Source organism: Fusarium oxysporum, chromosome IV (genome assembly GCF_013085055.1).
Source record: "Fusarium oxysporum Fo47 chromosome IV, complete sequence".
In the NCBI taxonomy this organism is placed as follows: Eukaryota; Fungi; Ascomycota; class Sordariomycetes; order Hypocreales; family Nectriaceae; genus Fusarium; species Fusarium oxysporum.
This window is the reverse complement of record NC_072843.1, coordinates 3,973,834-3,989,897: the sequence shown is the minus strand read 5'-3', so window position 1 is coordinate 3,989,897 and position 16,064 is coordinate 3,973,834. Positions and strand designations below refer to the sequence as shown.

Below are 16,064 nucleotides of genomic sequence, written 5' to 3'. Positions count from 1 at the left end.
TGACGAGTATGGGTGAGGCTTAGGCAGATAAAATGTATTACTTACATTCCCTGAGTGACAGTTCTATTACTTCCAACTATTCAAGGCGGATGACCCAGAAACGCGGTGGGAGGTGGAGGGGCAAGGCGTTGAGGCCTAGCTGAGCTGGGGACAGCCACAGAAAAAAATAGGGACGAATCAAAGGAGGCGACGACCACCAACTCGACAAGGCAACAGAGAAAGGAATATTCTCTGATGTGAGAAGGGAAGCGATTACGACGGGAGAGGGGAATTAGAAAAAAGAGAAGGAAGAAAAAAAGAGGTAAAAGGGGGTCAAGAGGGTGTGGAGGGAGATTGAGATTGATGGGATGGTCCAAGAAGCGGGAAATGATGGAGACCGGAAGAAAGTGGAGGGATATTCAAAGTGTCGGTCGGAGGGTCGTAGGATCATAGGCAATCTAGGCGGAGGACGCCTATTCTGTTAGGGGACTCAACGTTTAGCAAACGCCCTAACGTGTGCATCCAATTAATACCGGTACAGTAAAGCCGAGAACTAATCTTGCTGTGGAGAAGGCCCTTGGTCTCTTTTTTCTCAATGTAAAATGGCGGCGCTGTCACTGAAATTACGGAATAGAGTTCAAAATGTCATCACCAATTCTTGAAATCAGAGTCTGAGTGGCCAATTGGACTACAAGTGAATGCGATAAACCAATCGGACAGCTTGTGTCATCACGGTACATTACCACAAGCTGCAAGATTCCGCGCCGAGCATAAGATTTACGGATGAGTACCTTGTCTGTATGCACCGCTGGGAGAGGGCCGCTGTTAGTGGCTTGCAGACACTAGTGTGGCGTATCGACCGCGTGGGCTACAGGGAAGACCTTGACTCCTTTCAGGGCGATCATAATGCGAGTAACTGACTTCAAAAAAAGTCAGTTGACTTCTAGAAGAATACAGCTTTCTCAAGATATTGTTCTCAGCACGGGCTTGAGGTGTCTTCCACCAACTGTGCTACCACAACTTCTTCTTTGTCAAATACCGCATGAATGCAAAGAGCCAAACGACTGTAACCATGCCACGATCTGACAGTCCAAAATGGAACCCTCTTTCACTTCCATGATGCTTGTCACCTCTTTTAATCTTATCTCCCCTAGCTTCCCTTTCGTAATCGTAAAAACCGAATACGCAAATAAACACCAACACTGTCGTCACCGACAATTAAATGATGAATAATTACAGCCAATTTCAGTATTGATCTGATATTACGCGTGGTCTTTTTCAGCTCTCCTTGGATTTCTTGATGATTTGGATCGAGGCGCAGTGACCAAGAATTGAAGGCAATTGAACAACGCGTGATCGTAAACGTAAAACGCGCCGCAGCGGGAAGGGAAGTGGAGGGAATACCCCTGATCATCCACTTTCGAGGCCAACCGAAAAATGTCTGGGCTCCAGCTTTTTTTCCTCTTTGCTGTCAAATCTCCATGTCACCTCGACCCAACAAGACGTAGCATTTGCTGTGGATTGGCAATTGTCTCTCACACAGTCAGTCATCTTTCATTTAATTCATGCTACTCACCGTACTCTTAACGAACTCAATGTTTCTCAGGTGAAGCTCTCACGACATCGTCGAAAAATATCGCCGGTCTCATCCGCGCAGAATCCCCCTTGTACGTAAAAACTCCACATTCTTCATTGTCTTGGCGTTTCGCCCCACTCCTTATCAATCAGTTCCTCCATGCCACCATCACCATTGAGGCTTTCACAAGCAGAATTCTCCGCGCTAGTTGACCTCTGGTGGGGGTTAAGACGTGGCAAAGCTGCGATTTCGGCTTCTAGTGTAGTTTGAGATGCTCTAGAGGTTAGATTGATAAGATTCGATGTCTTCAGCCGAGGTTCTTGAGGCTCTTGAGCGGATATCCGGATGATGTCTTGTGGTGGTGACGTTGAAGAGGGACTGGCTATTGGCTTTGACGTTGAGCCGCATTCGGCTATGATGCGCCATTATTTTCTGGTCTCACAAATGCCGAGAGATGTTGGACTCTTGTTTGGGGGCGGAGGGGAACCATTTGATCTGCTGAGCCTGCATATTCTGATCAATCTTACTGCGCAACGACTTTAGCCGTACTTAATTCTGGGAACTCATACGGGCTATTATTACGAGGCTATCACTACGCCGAGAAAGAAACGCAATCTCTGTCATAGCAAACTTGCTTGATGGTGAAGACGTCTTGTGGCCATGACTTTGAGAGTCTGAAGGGCCAAAGCGATGTGCTCATGTCTTCCCACCAAACTCATCTGTAGCCTAGCGAGTGTTGCTCGTCGATCATCGTCTAACATGAAGTCACTGCAACAAATAATCCATCGCTTGCCTTGAACAAGCATGAAACATTTCAGGTTGCAATATCTCATTAACCATCCGACATTGACGCCGGTAACTCACGGCTCAGTGCATCGGATGCTACCCGGATCTGCGCAAATCACGACACAATGATGTACAAACTTCGGCGTTTTTGCTTCGCGGAGAATTGTCAAGCTTGTGTACGTTGTTTATGGTGCAAGAATCGTCTCTGAAAGAGGAGACCATTGTTGTGGTTAAACCCTGACCCGGCCGTTGAAGGTCCACCCTCCGGAGGGTTGTTTGCGGGGCCGTAGACCCTGAGGTCCGAAAGATGATTGTCATATCATTGAATTGACGGATATTCTCCTGTTATTTTTTTCGGCCAGCATTTATTTGCGTCTTCCGAACAATGAAGAGCGCCAATTGAGCCATGAGTCTAAGACGTCTTGTGTGGTTGAAGCCGGAGGCCAAGCGACGCCGTGACAGAGACTTTCTTGCTGTCACCATGCACCAAAGCTAACTCTTCCCGTTATAACATTTCGAACCTAAAAGGACCTACAAAATAAGCATGTTTTAAAAACGCAACTGCTGAGTGATAGCAGCCATTTCTGGACTTAAAGTCCCATTGCGCTACGGGGGCCTCAAGGAGCAAGAAAACTTCTGACTTTCAGTAAGGGTGTCAAAAATCAACTACTCTAAAGACCCACAAAGTTATACTAAACTTACCTGAATCTTTTTGTCGCTTAGGATATAGAGGTCCCAAGTTTTCTTACTCCCTAAGGGGCAGCTCAACGGCCTACGGAGGCCGAGACCCAAGGGTGCATTGGCCATTGAGTTTTCATGATATGATCTTTGCGTAACTGTTGAGACGTCAACAGAACCATGACAATAAATGTCACAGTCCATCAATTGATGTATGGGATATCTCAAAATATCATAGACAATAGCTCACCGCATATACAGACTGTTGATGACACAATACATCAATTCTTGAAGGGCCGGCGTCTTCCGGAGGTCAATCCTTCATCCTCCGTCACAATCAGCGGTCCGCTTCCGATGGCTGCCCGGTCCACCCGGTATCACGCCAACCAGACATCGTACGATGCTCCCATATTTCATAACATCAGCATTTCATTTGTCCACGACCTGAGGCTGAAAAAAAAAAGTCTCAAACAAGATCTAGAAAGAGAGTCGCCAATGTACGTGATAAGTTATCATATATGTGTCTCTTGTAATGGATGGGCCGGGCCCTGAAAGGGTTCGTGCTGAATGACGCCCAGCCCAGTCATAAAAATTTCGCCATTCTCTCGTGATCTCCCTTCTTCCCCAGATAAACTCGATCGATTTTGTTCTTTTCCCTCTCTAAAGAAGCTAGTAAAAGCTAGACCTGTCGAAAGATAAAAAAGCAAAAGGATTCTTACCAATTACATGCGTGTCTTTCTTCGCAAGGATCCTTCCTCGCTTGCAGCGATCACGACAATCCCTGGTCTAGAATAAGCCAAATCGAACGACATTTTGCAACTGCGGAATTGAGGATGGATGACAAACACGAAAATTCGCCCGATGAGAACAACGGGGTTATTAGCCTCAGCAACAGCCCGGAGAGCACTAATGACGCCGATGCGAAGGGTCCTCATGTGTGGCTTGTCGGCGGCGGTATTGCATCTATTGCCGCCGCGGTCTTTCTGATCGAAGATGCGAAGGTCCCGGGTGATCATATCCACATTCTCGAGGCATCGGCGAAAGCTGGTGGATCAATGGCAACGTTTTCGAAGCCATCATGGGACACAGGGTATCGAGTATCTGCGATTCGCAAGATGAGTCTCACTTATCATTGTTTGTATGGGATGTTGGAGAAGGTACCGTCGGACTTTGAGGGCGAGACACTGGCCGCCAAATTACACCGATTCAACCAAGCAAGGAGAAAATTGGGCGCTTCAGGAACGAGATTGGTGAGACAGGTCATTGATGACCATGGAAATGAGAAGCCTGAAGCGGTTGATGTGAGCACAATGGGTTTGAGTGTCAAGAACCAATGTGACTTGATGAGAGTTGTTCTCGAGACGGAGGAGGAGCTGGAGGGCCTTGAGATCCAGGCTCTGTTCGAACCGGACTTCTTCGAGACGAACTTTTGGGACTTATGGTCATCGCTCAATCGGTTCCATCCCTGGTGTAGTGCTGTTGAGTTCAGGCGGTGCCTGCATAGGATGTTGCACGAGTTTCCCAACATGGGGACACTATCTGGCGTGGAACAGGCTCCTGAGGAGGACTTTGAGGCAATTATTAAGCCATTAACGCAGCATCTGAAGGCGATGAATGTTGAGTTTCGGCACGGTAAGTTCCGGTTTTCGTTCGAAGGGATAACGCTGACCTGTGTAGGCATTCAAGTTAGCGGTCTGGAGATTGAGGACATCGGATCCGACTTCAGAGTGTCTGCGCTGAAAACATACCAAGACAGCAAGCATGTCTTGATAACAACGGGGCCTGATGACCTTGTCCTTCTCACACTCGGCTCTCTCACATCTGGAATGGGTTACGGCACAAATGACCAACCGCCGCCGACGATGGAGCTTCGCGATTCAGCACCGCACGAACTCGACCCCTCGTGGACCTTCTGGGATAGACTTGCGCTCGACCGCCCAAAGACATTTGGTAACCCAGAAGCATTCTTCGACCGACCTTCAAAGTCAACATGGCTCTCCTTCACCGTCACGCTTCGCGACCCAGCATTCTTTGAGCACTTACGTACCTGGACCGGTACACTAACAGGAGCTGTACCATTAATAACCTTCCGCGACTGTCCCTGGATGCTCTCCCTCACCATCCCTCAACAACCATACGTAAGGGATCAACCGGACGATGTCTTCGTATTCTGGGGCTACGGCCTCTTCCCAGACCAACAAGGCCGCTATGTTAGAAAACCCATGCTCGAATGCACAGGCGCCGAAATCCTCACCGAGCTTCTTCACCTCATGGCCTTTCCCCTGCAACCAACCCTTGAGCGATCCATCACAATTCCCTGCCTGATGCCGTTAATCGGAAGTCCATTCTTGACACGGAAGAAGGGCGATCGACCAAAGGTTATACCTGATGGAAGCAAGAACTTGGGTTTGATGGGACAGTTTGTCGAGATTGAGAGGGAGGTGACGTTTACGATGGAGTATTCGGTTAGGTCGGCGCAGTTGGCTGTTTATGGACTGATGGGGTTGGATAAGAAACCTCCAGGGGTTATGGGTGAGGATCATTCTGTCCTGACGTTGGGGATGGCGTTGAAGACGATGATGACTTGAGGGGACTGTAACTGATTCGGAAAAGGCGTAAGGAAAAGCAACAAAATTGCGGGAGGGCTGAGACATGCTTAGCTTGATCACATGTATAGTATAACGGGACTCAAAGGTTTTTTGATAGGGAAATGGAAATTTTGACTACTTTAAGTGACCGAAATATGTTAGATGTTTGCTGCGAGTACGGCTTCATTATTCGAAGCTAGGAAAGGCAAATCTTAGGGCCTCGATTCTAAGCAATGAAAAGGTTTAGGTAATTTAGCATAGGTTTAGGGTGCTCTTTATCAGATTCAGGTCCCATTATAATGGATTCTTGCTCGAGGTTGTTTGGCAATCTCTATGAGGCTTTCTGCAACAATAGATAGGTACCTTAGTTATACAGCGTGAATAAGAATGAATGGGTATCAATGCTGTTTGTATATTGAAGGCATCTAGGCAATAGATCTATTATTGTGTGTTGTCTGTGCTAGTTAGGGGGACATCGCGTGTAGATAATATCCAGCAGCATGGTCAAACCTCGATCCTCCAATATATCCCCCTTTAATATACACTCAAGATATATATTATCACTTTTTTAACATCTATATCCCTATATCAAGCACTCCATATCCGAAAATGCGCCGATAACCTTGCATTCTAGTGGTTTTGAGCCCAGTGCCTCCTCGACACTGCCGCGACCGGGCGAGTTCCCTCTCGGGGTCCCTCCAGGGGGCACGCTTGAGCTCCTACCTCAAGTCAATGGTAAGCCTGAGGCTGCCTTGCCCTGGCCCATCCGCACCTTCTTTTAATTCTCCCGAAAACGGACTGGGCTAAGGTAGCCTTCTTCTTCCCCTCTTCTTCTTTTTCTCCTCCCCCACCTTCTTCCGCCTTCTCACTTCAACGTTCACATCTTCCTCATCTACAAACAAATACAACACTTCACCAAACTTTCATCCCGTTTTCTCCTCATCTTTCCTTCCATTCTTCACTGTCACTTGACTCCATTTCCCCACTTGTTCCGTCACCGTTGCCGTCATGGCTTTCGCGCACGACGCAACTCTGCAGCTTGTTGCGCGGGTGCAGCTTGAAGAACTCATTGCGTTCAAGGCACAGTACCCAGAGCAAGATGTCTGGTCACCTTACATCCACGACTTGGAGGCTGTTCGTCCCCACTTGGAACTTGTTGCCGTAGGGGGCGTAGTGTTCAACGAAGAGGCTATCAATGCTCGTGTAAACAAAGGCTTTTTTGCCGCCGAGTATGATCTCGAAGAGCTTCGCGCTCCATCTCCTTCTGCCACGGCACCTACTCGCCAGGTCTATGGACCCGTTACCGCTGCTGCTGGCACCACGGGTAAGCAATATCAACGCACCCAGATCATCACATCACTGACTGACTTCCTTAGACGAGTTTCGCGTAGACGGACAGTCGGACAACGTCGAAGAGGATGCCTAGGAGCACCATTTGACTGACTCCACTACTGCCACTATTGCCTCTTCTTCCGACTCTGCCAGCGACGTCATTACCACCCCTCCTCGTGTTACTCCTGCTGCCAGTTCTGTGGAGGTCGCATATCAGAATGCTTTCGCCCGTCTTGATGCCGCTCTTCGAGGTAAAGCACGATCTGCCTGTGTAATCTAATTTCCTGACTAATATTATACCAGCTCGAGATGATAGCCTCTCTGACATCTATTCCGATGACAATGCTGGTGCTCCTCCGAAGATCCTCTCGGAGTTGGAGACTGTCCACTCAAACAATAGCAAGGTCTCAAAGGTCACGGAAACTGCTCTTGCTTTCCTCTCCCAAACGGATGTGGGTCACATAATTGAAGCCCAGGCCCAGAGTTCCAGTCAGTCAATTTCTTCTCGAGAGGCAGAACATGGGAACCCTTCAAAGGACTCGGCTACCCACGATGTCGAAAGTGTCCGCATTGAGGCTGAATCCCCAGCACCAACGACTCACCTCCACCACGATGAGGTTGATGAGGACCTTAATTCTTTTGATGAGGATCCCACTCGTGCCGGCACTATCCCGATTACTATTGCGGATGGTTTCCCTCCTACAAGCACTTTCGCTAAGGAGGTTGAAGAGGTTGAGAGTGGCAATGTCGCGCTCGATGTCAACCCTACCACCGACCACTCTGTCGATTCTGGGACCGAGCTTGCGGTGAAGACCTCCGAAGACGTCCCCTTCTCCACCAAGGGAACTACTTCGGCCCCCGATGATGGGTTAACTGTCGCTGCTGAGGCTCAGTGCGCAGCTATATCCATTACCGGTGACGACACAGTTACACCGCCAGCCAGTGTTCACGAGGATGACAATGTTGTCAAGTGCTTCAAATGTACCAATGACTGTGTTGAAAATGTCATCACATGCGCTTGCAACCATCAGTATTGTGCTGATTGTCTCAATGACATGGTCAAGGCTTCAATCCATGGGCCTACTCCTTTCCCTCCTGTCTGTTGCGAAATTGCAATCCCCGTTGACATCAACTCTTCTGTCTTCGAGAAGAATACATTGTACAATTTCCTGTGGAAGAAATTTGGGGCGTTTGATGTCGGTGAACAGGGTGGTGTCGGTGAACGGGGTGGGAAGTCGCTTCCTTCTCTTCCCTCTCTTCCCTCTCTTCCCTCGCTTTCGATCGAGGAGAAAACGGAGTACTCCTTCAGTGGATTTGGTGCAGAAGAAGCCTATAATGAGACTAAGTGTCACTTGTGTCACAAGACTATTGAAAAGGGCTTGTGTGAGTAATATTCTGGTGCATCCCGTACCAAGCTAACAAACCCTCTTCATAGATTGCCCTGACTGTTGCTACCAATGCAACAACAGCAGAGCGGCCTGCAAATGCGACTGGTGGGATGGCCGCCAGCGCCGTGAAAAGGGCGAGGCTATCGTCAAAGCGCCATCTTTTCAGACTGCTCAACCTCAGGTTGCACCCTTTCGAGGACAACGAAAGCAGTTTGGGGGCATTTTCGAACGCTACAATGGAACACGTCGTGCCGAGACCCAGAATGGAGCTTGCCAGCACCCATTGATGAAGCAAGTGAAGTTGTCGGGTCGATGCTTTGACTGTCAGCACATGCTGCCTGCGTTCTTGTGGCAATGCACACGCTGCAAGTATTCAGTTTGCAAGCATTGTGGTAAGAAGCGGGGAATATTCTCCCACTGATGTTTCTACGTTGATGACGGAAAGTCTATGGGGATGTATTGATGAGTTGGTGGAAATGGTAGGGTGTGCGATGGTGCGACAATGATGGGTGATGATGTGCTGGTGTTGGAAAGCAGTCATGATGGTGGGAGAAGGTCGCAACGATGGAGGGTGGTCCTGTGTGCTCCAGTATGCTCTGTCTTTGTCAAGGGTAGATATCGTAGTCTGTAAGATAGAAAGAATGTCGATGAGTTTTGTATTTAAGTTGTTTCCTATTTGACTGGGACCTTTTATGTTGATGTTTGGTGTCGAATGTAAGTTATGAAAGGCCTTGGTATACTGAACCTGACGAAGTGTTCTCTTACCTCCGCCTATGTATCTCTGGGATGGACAGTGTATGCACCATATGGAAGCCAGCTTTCCAGAAGCAATAGCCAAGGTGATCTGGTACCCTCTATCAATCCATGTGAAGCACCCTGTATTATCTTTGTGACAAACGGGACCTCTTTCCTTCGTTCTTTTTTTTTTTTTTTTTTTTTTTTTAAGATGTTAGAGGCCAGATTGAATGAGTTTAAACGACAAATTATCTACAAAAGCCTAGCTTGGCACCTTTGTCTCATGATGTGTTCCCGTTGCATGACAAACTTTGACATGGCTTTGTCATTACATGAGCTTGTGCGGTAAGTGTCGCATCAGATATTGTTTTCTTTGCGGTCTGACTGGTGACAAATATTTCCATTGCTCTCTAACAATGTATCCAGGTTGCTCCGTTTGGTCTGCGGTGGTATTTTGAGAAGCTGAGAATTCCTCGATGCTTCAATCACAACTTGCTCGGCCTTGGTGGGCATCCACCTGGGGTCGTGTACCACATGTTCTCCTCTAAACGCTTTCTGAGGCTTTTTGGACACGAATATTTCGAAGAGTTGGATTAGGATCTTTGTCTTTTGCATTAATAGATGCTGTTGTTCTGCTTCTGCCTCGCAATGCAACATCCTCAACCATCCTAGCGACTACTTAGATGCGCTTAAGTTCAGTCTACCCTTTACCTAACGGATTATTCTTTTATAATTCATCGTTTGGCGTCAAGTATGCACCCTGGGAACACCCTCATATACTGAATCTGCTGAGAAGTTATCTAATTTGTTCATTATGGTTCCCTTGTCACACCCTTGAGAGGAAGAAATAAGACTTATGCTGTAGTAATTGGCTAGGTGTTATAGTAAAATGTCTAAGTAATGAGCTAGTTGTGTTATTTGCAGTTAGGTATGTGACTAATAGCTTAAAGTGAGGTCAGTTGCGCGATGCAAGCATCAGCTATCAGGCCTATTAACTCAAAATAACACTCTCAAAAACACAATTCGGGAGCATACCAACTACACACATAATATCCCAGGAAAGGTTTTTTTTAGAGAGCTTATCATCACCACACAGAACATAATACAGGAATACATTTCCTATTATTGTATTCATACAGTACTATTACAAAACTCCAACGGGGGCGACGTCTATAAGCTCCGGGCAGCTCCTTACTACCCTCAACCCCAGCCTTTCCATCACCCATACCATCTCCAAGTTGCAGACGAATATTCTGCAACACCCAGGACTCCTCCGAGTCTATACGGGACCAAATCTCCCACTCTATTCATTGTAATAATGCTCCAACCAGTCGTTTATCTGAGCAACAGCGCGGTCTCGGCAGCCATGGCAAACACGAACGGAGCAGGCAGTACACTCAAAAGTGTAGAGGTGTGTTCCCACACGGCACACTCTACAGTTGGCCGGGCCCTCCACTCTCTGCCAGTCGTGGTCGCAAAACATAGCTGGGAGCCGACGGTTAGCGGTGGGAGCTGCTGGAGCAGGCTGCGGCGGTGGTGGAGGAGCATCAAGTTGGTGTTGTTGAAGGGCAGGAATGCTCCCCTATTGACACTCGCATCCCCCATATTCTTCACCGCAGATGTAGCAGAACTCATGACCGCAGAGACACACTACGAGTTATAAGTCAGTAAATGTGAAAAGGGTTGGCGGACATGTTTGGAGACCTACCCAGATGTGTGCAGCCACCATTCCGCTCGATGAGGTGGCCGCAGCGTGCACATCGCTTCCAGCCTTCGCTCTCCGCGAGAGCCAAGGCCTGGTCCCTCTCAACCTGCTGCTCGCAGGCGCCGGTATGCGCCTTGTTCTTGCAATTGGTGCAAGTGATCTCGTTGCAAGCAGGGCACTGCTCCTCGTCCCTGTAGCACGGCTCACCAGAGTCGGAAATGTTCTTGGGTGGAATGAACTTGAGGCATTGACGGTTGCTGCAATAAGTTCGATCCCTTGTCTCGTGCTCAACCAATTTCTCGCGATACCGCTGTACGACATTCTCAGGTAGATGCTGTTCGATGACTCTGAGGGGGATCTCTTCATCGCAGCAATCTGGGGGGAAGTGCCAAGGGGACGTGAGGGATAGTTCGAACGTTCTGATGAGGCATGGACAGCAATATTCATGCTCGCATGGCACCTGTTGGACTGTCATGATTGGGAACATTTCCTCGCAGCAGATGCATTCCTTCGTTTCTGTTTGCGCATACGCTTGTGTCGCAGGGTCTTCCGGGGCGGCGTTTTGTTGATCCTGCTGCTCTGTCTCTTCGCCATGTTCGTCATCTGATGGGCCATCAGAAAGAGGGTCAAACACGCCTTCAAGATCCTCATCGGCTTCGTCGTCAACGGTCATTTCGTCGTCTGAGATGTTGTCTTGGCTATCTGATTCCCCATTGAGCTGATGCTCCTCTGCGTCTTCTCCAAGCTCGAAGTCTGATATCCCGTCAGAAAGGTCATCAAGCATATCTTGAAGATCCGTGTCATGTGCTCCATCAATGTTCATTTCGCCGTCTGGATCGTCTGATTCCTCGGAGTCTTCCCCAGGTTGGAAGTCTGACTCTCCGTCAGAGGGATCATCAAGTATGTCACGAGCATACTCGTCACCTTCATCGTCAAGGTTCTTATCGTCGCCAAGGTTCACTTCGTCGTTTGAACTGTCTTCTTGTCCATCTGGTTCCTCACTAAAGGGGCGCTCAGGTGTCTCCGCGTAATGACGGTCTCGCTGGTTACTAGCTTCAGATAAGAGCCTCTCTACGGTGAGAGCCATACCGTTCTCAATCGAGGCCTCCCGGTGGTAGTCCTGTCGCGCGTCCATGACGAAAGTTGATGGGAAGTTACAAGCAGAAATAGCGGAGGATGAAGGAGGAAAACGAATATTACCGAACAGAGTTTTATTAAGTTTTAGGGGTAGAATAAAAAGGCAAACAGTTATTTCTTGGTGATCTATGCAGCTTCCAGGCAGCCGGCTCGCAGTGCTGAGCGTGAAACGCTGCCCATACTCCTTGTACCAAAGCTTATGACAGAGACACACCACTTAGACATAATTCAAGAACTATACTCAATGTTCATACTTTTTCAAGGTCTATCAACGAAAATTTCTCTCAGTCAACGTACTTATGACGCCTTTTATCCAAAGCCATCGTCAGACGCATCTCAAGACCTCTTTGAGCTTCTTTTGTGGGCTCTGAAGGTTTCACTCAGCACCGACACTGGAGCCTCAATGGACGCCGAGACGGTTGCAGCCAAACAAGAGTATGAGTATCTACTGCCATCTGGTTTACTTCTATGCTTGTTTACTTTCTTCTTTCGGTCGTCTCCTCTGACAGCGTTGGGGATTTGGCTGCGGTGAGGAGCAGCCCTCAGGGATAGCATAAAGCTGAGGACTTTAGTCCAAAGGGACATAAAGCTTAAGTAAGTTTAGCATGATTTAGGATCACTTGAACTGACTCTTTGACTTGCCTAGTTGGCTCTTTGGCGCAGCAGGTCTCAGTTCTCCCAACCCCTCGACGAAGCCCCAACGACAAACACCCCTTCCACCTTCAATCACTCAATAAGGAGTCCTAGACCTCGGCGCAAGAACACCAACACATTTCCAAACATCGAAAGGCTTAGCCCTAGGATCTGGGTTGAACGCAGGATTGCCAACAATGCGATCGCTGCTGAGGTATTGAACAAATCCGCATGAACTAGCAAGAATACCCCTCACATTCTCGACCGTCACCCACATCACATTGGGCTTGATATCAACCTCGACCAGATCCTCCTCCCCATAGCGGTAGAACATCTTTCGATCCCTCTTCTCCTCGTCGACCTCCTCTTCAGCATCTTCCTTCGTCTTGCATGTGTGGCACGGGTCGTATTCCTCATCGATGAGCCAAAGTCGCAGCCTCAACATCCGCACGACGCAGAGGTGCAGCAGGAGCAGGAAGTTGCCTCTTGGGTTATTCCTGGATCTCTGCTCCATCAATGTCGTGGGACGCGGGTCGTTTCGCGTGATACCATTGGACCAGGATCTATCGTACACGAAGCCGATGTTTCCCATGATGGGAAAGCCGTTGCTTGTCGCGGAGATGGCGTTCTCCCGAAAGAGCTGAATTGCGTTGTTCTCTTGTTCTCTGACCGTGGCTAGGCGTGTACATTCAGACATCCATCGTTCATCTTGGATCATGAAGAGATCTCTCGCCGGATGAGTCGCAACAATGTTGTTGAACATGCCGTCTATGTTGACTACCGATACGAAGTCTCTGTACCATTGGCTTATACTTTCCCGGCCGCCGTTCTTCATCAACTTGTTCTCCTTCTGCCACGCCCTCTCTATCGTGTACGGCTCGTGAATCTTTTCGGGTGCGGTTTGCAGGTCCTCCAAGACGATCATCTTCAGTTCTTGCCATTGCTTCTGTCGAAACCGTCGGCTAATGACCCATCTAGACTCAACACAAGCTTTCCACATCCCGTAGTCCCAATGAACCACAGATTTCAGCTCTTCAGAGCAATTTGACATGGCTTCGAGCGCGTTTGCCATCTTCTGACTCTCCAGCTCCTCCATGACTCGATATCCAAAGATTTGCGGACTCTTGTGACCAACGTCACTCATCTCGTGTGACCTCGGATCCTCGGCCTCCCAAAAGTTCACTCGAAAGCTATGTACCGCATTGTAGTTCTTCGACGGCCGCGGACGCAGTGCTGCCTCCCAGATTAAGAGTCTGACATCTTGGTGGAGGTATGGAAACATGAGGAACTGGCGATCCGGGGCTTGTTTCTGAGCCGGCACGCTGGCTGGTTCAACTGGCAAAGGCTGTGAGCGCATATTTTCCATGGGCAAAGTCGGCGGGGGTGGTGAGGACGAGAGAAAGTTGGTTCGGCCATGGTGAGGGGAATAATATGTAGATGGTGATGTGTTCTTTATTCAGGGCTGGGAGTGTATTTGGCGCACCAAAGTCAAAGTCTGACTTTATTTATCGTGGTGATGAATCGGATTGGTCGTTCGTGGAAAGTTTGATAGAGGTGAGGCTGTGGCGATGATGGATGTTGAGGGGTTTGGCGAAGCCTCGTTTTGTCTAACCTAGATTCGAAGGGGACTGATAATAAACGGTCGCTCAATAAAAGATCATGAATTTCTTTCGATTTACCTCCTAAGTAGATTTCTTCTAAAACTCGGAACTCACGTCGTGCAGCGAACGGTAAACCGTAATTCCCTCGTGTCTCCAAGCAACAAAAGGCTTCAGACCGTTGAATCCAAGGGACGAAAGCAACGACATACCTGCCAAATCAGCAACCTGTCCTAAACTCATCCAAGAATTTACTCGTCAAGGGTTGTTGTCTCGAGTTTTCAAACTTGCCCTCCCCTTGGTATGCTGTCCGGGATTCGGCTGAGAGGATGATGTGAGGAGAAGAGAGAAGGACGTAATGCATGCCAGGAAATTCGGCCAAGCCATTTCGAGATACAGAAACTCAGGGAGAAGTGACAGGGCGGAGGCAGACATCCAGGCAGCGAGGCTTTGTCATTCCGAGTTTGTACGGAAACGACAATGATGCAAATAAACCAACAAAAGAGATTTCAAAAGTATGGAATTATCTCACCCGATATTACAACTATCTCTTTCAACAACAATTATATCTCTCGGTTGAATATTTACCCACGCGAAGCAAAGTCTATGATCTGAGTTACCCATTTAGAATAACTTCGTCCCCAACAGATTCCAAGCTCGGCAGGGCTGCAGCAATCACAGATCAAGCACGATAAACTTCGTCTGATCTGTTGATCAACTGCATGAAATAACAAGGGATGCTCCTGTGACTTGGCCATGGCTTTTCAAGTTTGTCTTCGTAGTCAGAACATTCTCGTCAGGCTCTGTCCCGGAACCCCTTTTCCGGAGACCTTGATTCAGCCTTTTCTTCTCACCTCGCAAGGCCGTCCCTAATCGGGTAGCTGCTGTTCCTGCATTTGAAAAGGAGGTACCAAATAGCTGATTCGGTGGCAACTGAAATCAAGGCCTGCTTGACCCGTATTACCGAGTGAGCAGTCAGTAATGGAACTTGGGCACGCTATTGGAGGGATGATCTTGCAGTTGAGGCTGCAAGATGCCTCGCTTAGGTTCTACCAGTTTCCAAGAATGATCCTTGTGTCACAGCTGTTGGTCGTGATCAAAACTCTATCTTGGAAACAGCTGGTTCAGTTGACACGGCTTTTCTACCAAGTTCCCTGACGTAACCGTTTTATCCTTGGCGTTAGATCGAAACAGGACTAGGAGGCTCTTTTCTGCATGTTTCACCGGTAATAACGTATCAAAGTGACAGATCAACTATACCTATCATGTATTTTCCTCCGATACCATTCGTGTCAAACCGTCGTCAAGTCGGAAGACCCGACGTTGAGGCTAAACTTTATCCGCTCAGACCATGTCTCAACTGGCAGGGATCAAGATGTGAGTCCCGCGGGATAAAGGCCGAATAAGCGAAACCCCCTAAACGGGCATATCCGAGTGAAAATCTCTGAGTCGATCACCACGATTCGTTGTAACCGAGGGGCCACAATCCTTGGTTATAGAAGAGAAAACGTCACTGTTCTATGACCCATAAAGTCATCTGGATATCCGAGCTGAAAACAAGGGTTTGTGATATTTGGATCTGCAATACGTGGGGAATTCATAAACCTGTGGTCTAGACTCGACCCCCCCTGTCACAGGCTGTGTTCTCCGATAAAGCATTGATTGGCTCTCGTTGATGCGTCAAGACCCTTACAGCGAAATCTAAAATTCCCCCCTTCTCTTCATCGCGAATTTCTTCAGTTGAGACAAAGACAAAGCCACCATCGGCTAATTCGCCAAGAGCCCGATGCGATAAATGACTGCCGATGTAGGAGGACAGAGTAGGAAATTCGAGTACCCATACCTTCCCTGGAAGCTTCAGGCTGTCAATGGGGTTGACAGGTCCCTAAAAAGATTGGGCTTACTGCGCCGCAATGATCGCTACAAGAT

The 16,064-nt window shown here is 48.3% G+C and overlaps 4 protein-coding genes across 4 annotated transcripts; 2 read left to right on the top strand and 2 right to left on the bottom strand.

Annotated features, from left to right (window-relative positions):
• The first annotated feature begins 3,651 nt into the window (after nt 1-3,651).
• Nucleotides 3,652-5,749, top strand: FOBCDRAFT_32383 (oleate hydratase). Its single transcript, XM_031178217.3, has 2 exons — nt 3,652-4,651; nt 4,697-5,749. The coding sequence occupies exons 1-2, from the start codon at nt 3,853-3,855 to the stop codon at nt 5,605-5,607; spliced, it is 1,710 nt and encodes a 569-aa protein (XP_031044104.2). The 5' UTR covers nt 3,652-3,852; the 3' UTR covers nt 5,608-5,749.
• Nucleotides 5,750-6,493: 744 nt separating this feature from the next.
• Nucleotides 6,494-9,659, top strand: FOBCDRAFT_260153 (uncharacterized protein; the record flags this gene model as incomplete). The annotated part of the gene is made up of 6 exons (XM_059611257.1): nt 6,494-6,931; nt 7,243-8,322; nt 8,375-8,719; nt 8,993-9,041; nt 9,082-9,166; nt 9,489-9,659. Exons 1-6 carry the CDS (start codon nt 6,616-6,618, stop codon nt 9,657-9,659), a joined length of 2,046 nt encoding a protein of 681 aa, XP_059464744.1. The 5' UTR covers nt 6,494-6,615.
• A 985-nt stretch (nt 9,660-10,644) lies between these two features.
• On the bottom strand, nt 10,645-11,902 carry FOBCDRAFT_273166 (uncharacterized protein; the record flags this gene model as incomplete). The annotated part of the gene is made up of 2 exons (XM_031178220.2): nt 10,645-10,712; nt 10,771-11,902. 2 exons carry the CDS (start codon nt 11,900-11,902, stop codon nt 10,645-10,647), a joined length of 1,200 nt encoding a protein of 399 aa, XP_031044107.2.
• A 701-nt stretch (nt 11,903-12,603) lies between these two features.
• On the bottom strand, nt 12,604-14,177 carry FOBCDRAFT_292444 (uncharacterized protein). Its single transcript, XM_054704314.2, has one exon. It carries the CDS (start codon nt 13,901-13,903, stop codon nt 12,635-12,637), a length of 1,269 nt encoding a protein of 422 aa, XP_054560289.2. The 5' UTR covers nt 13,904-14,177; the 3' UTR covers nt 12,604-12,634.
• Between the last annotated feature and the right edge of the window lie 1,887 nt (nt 14,178-16,064).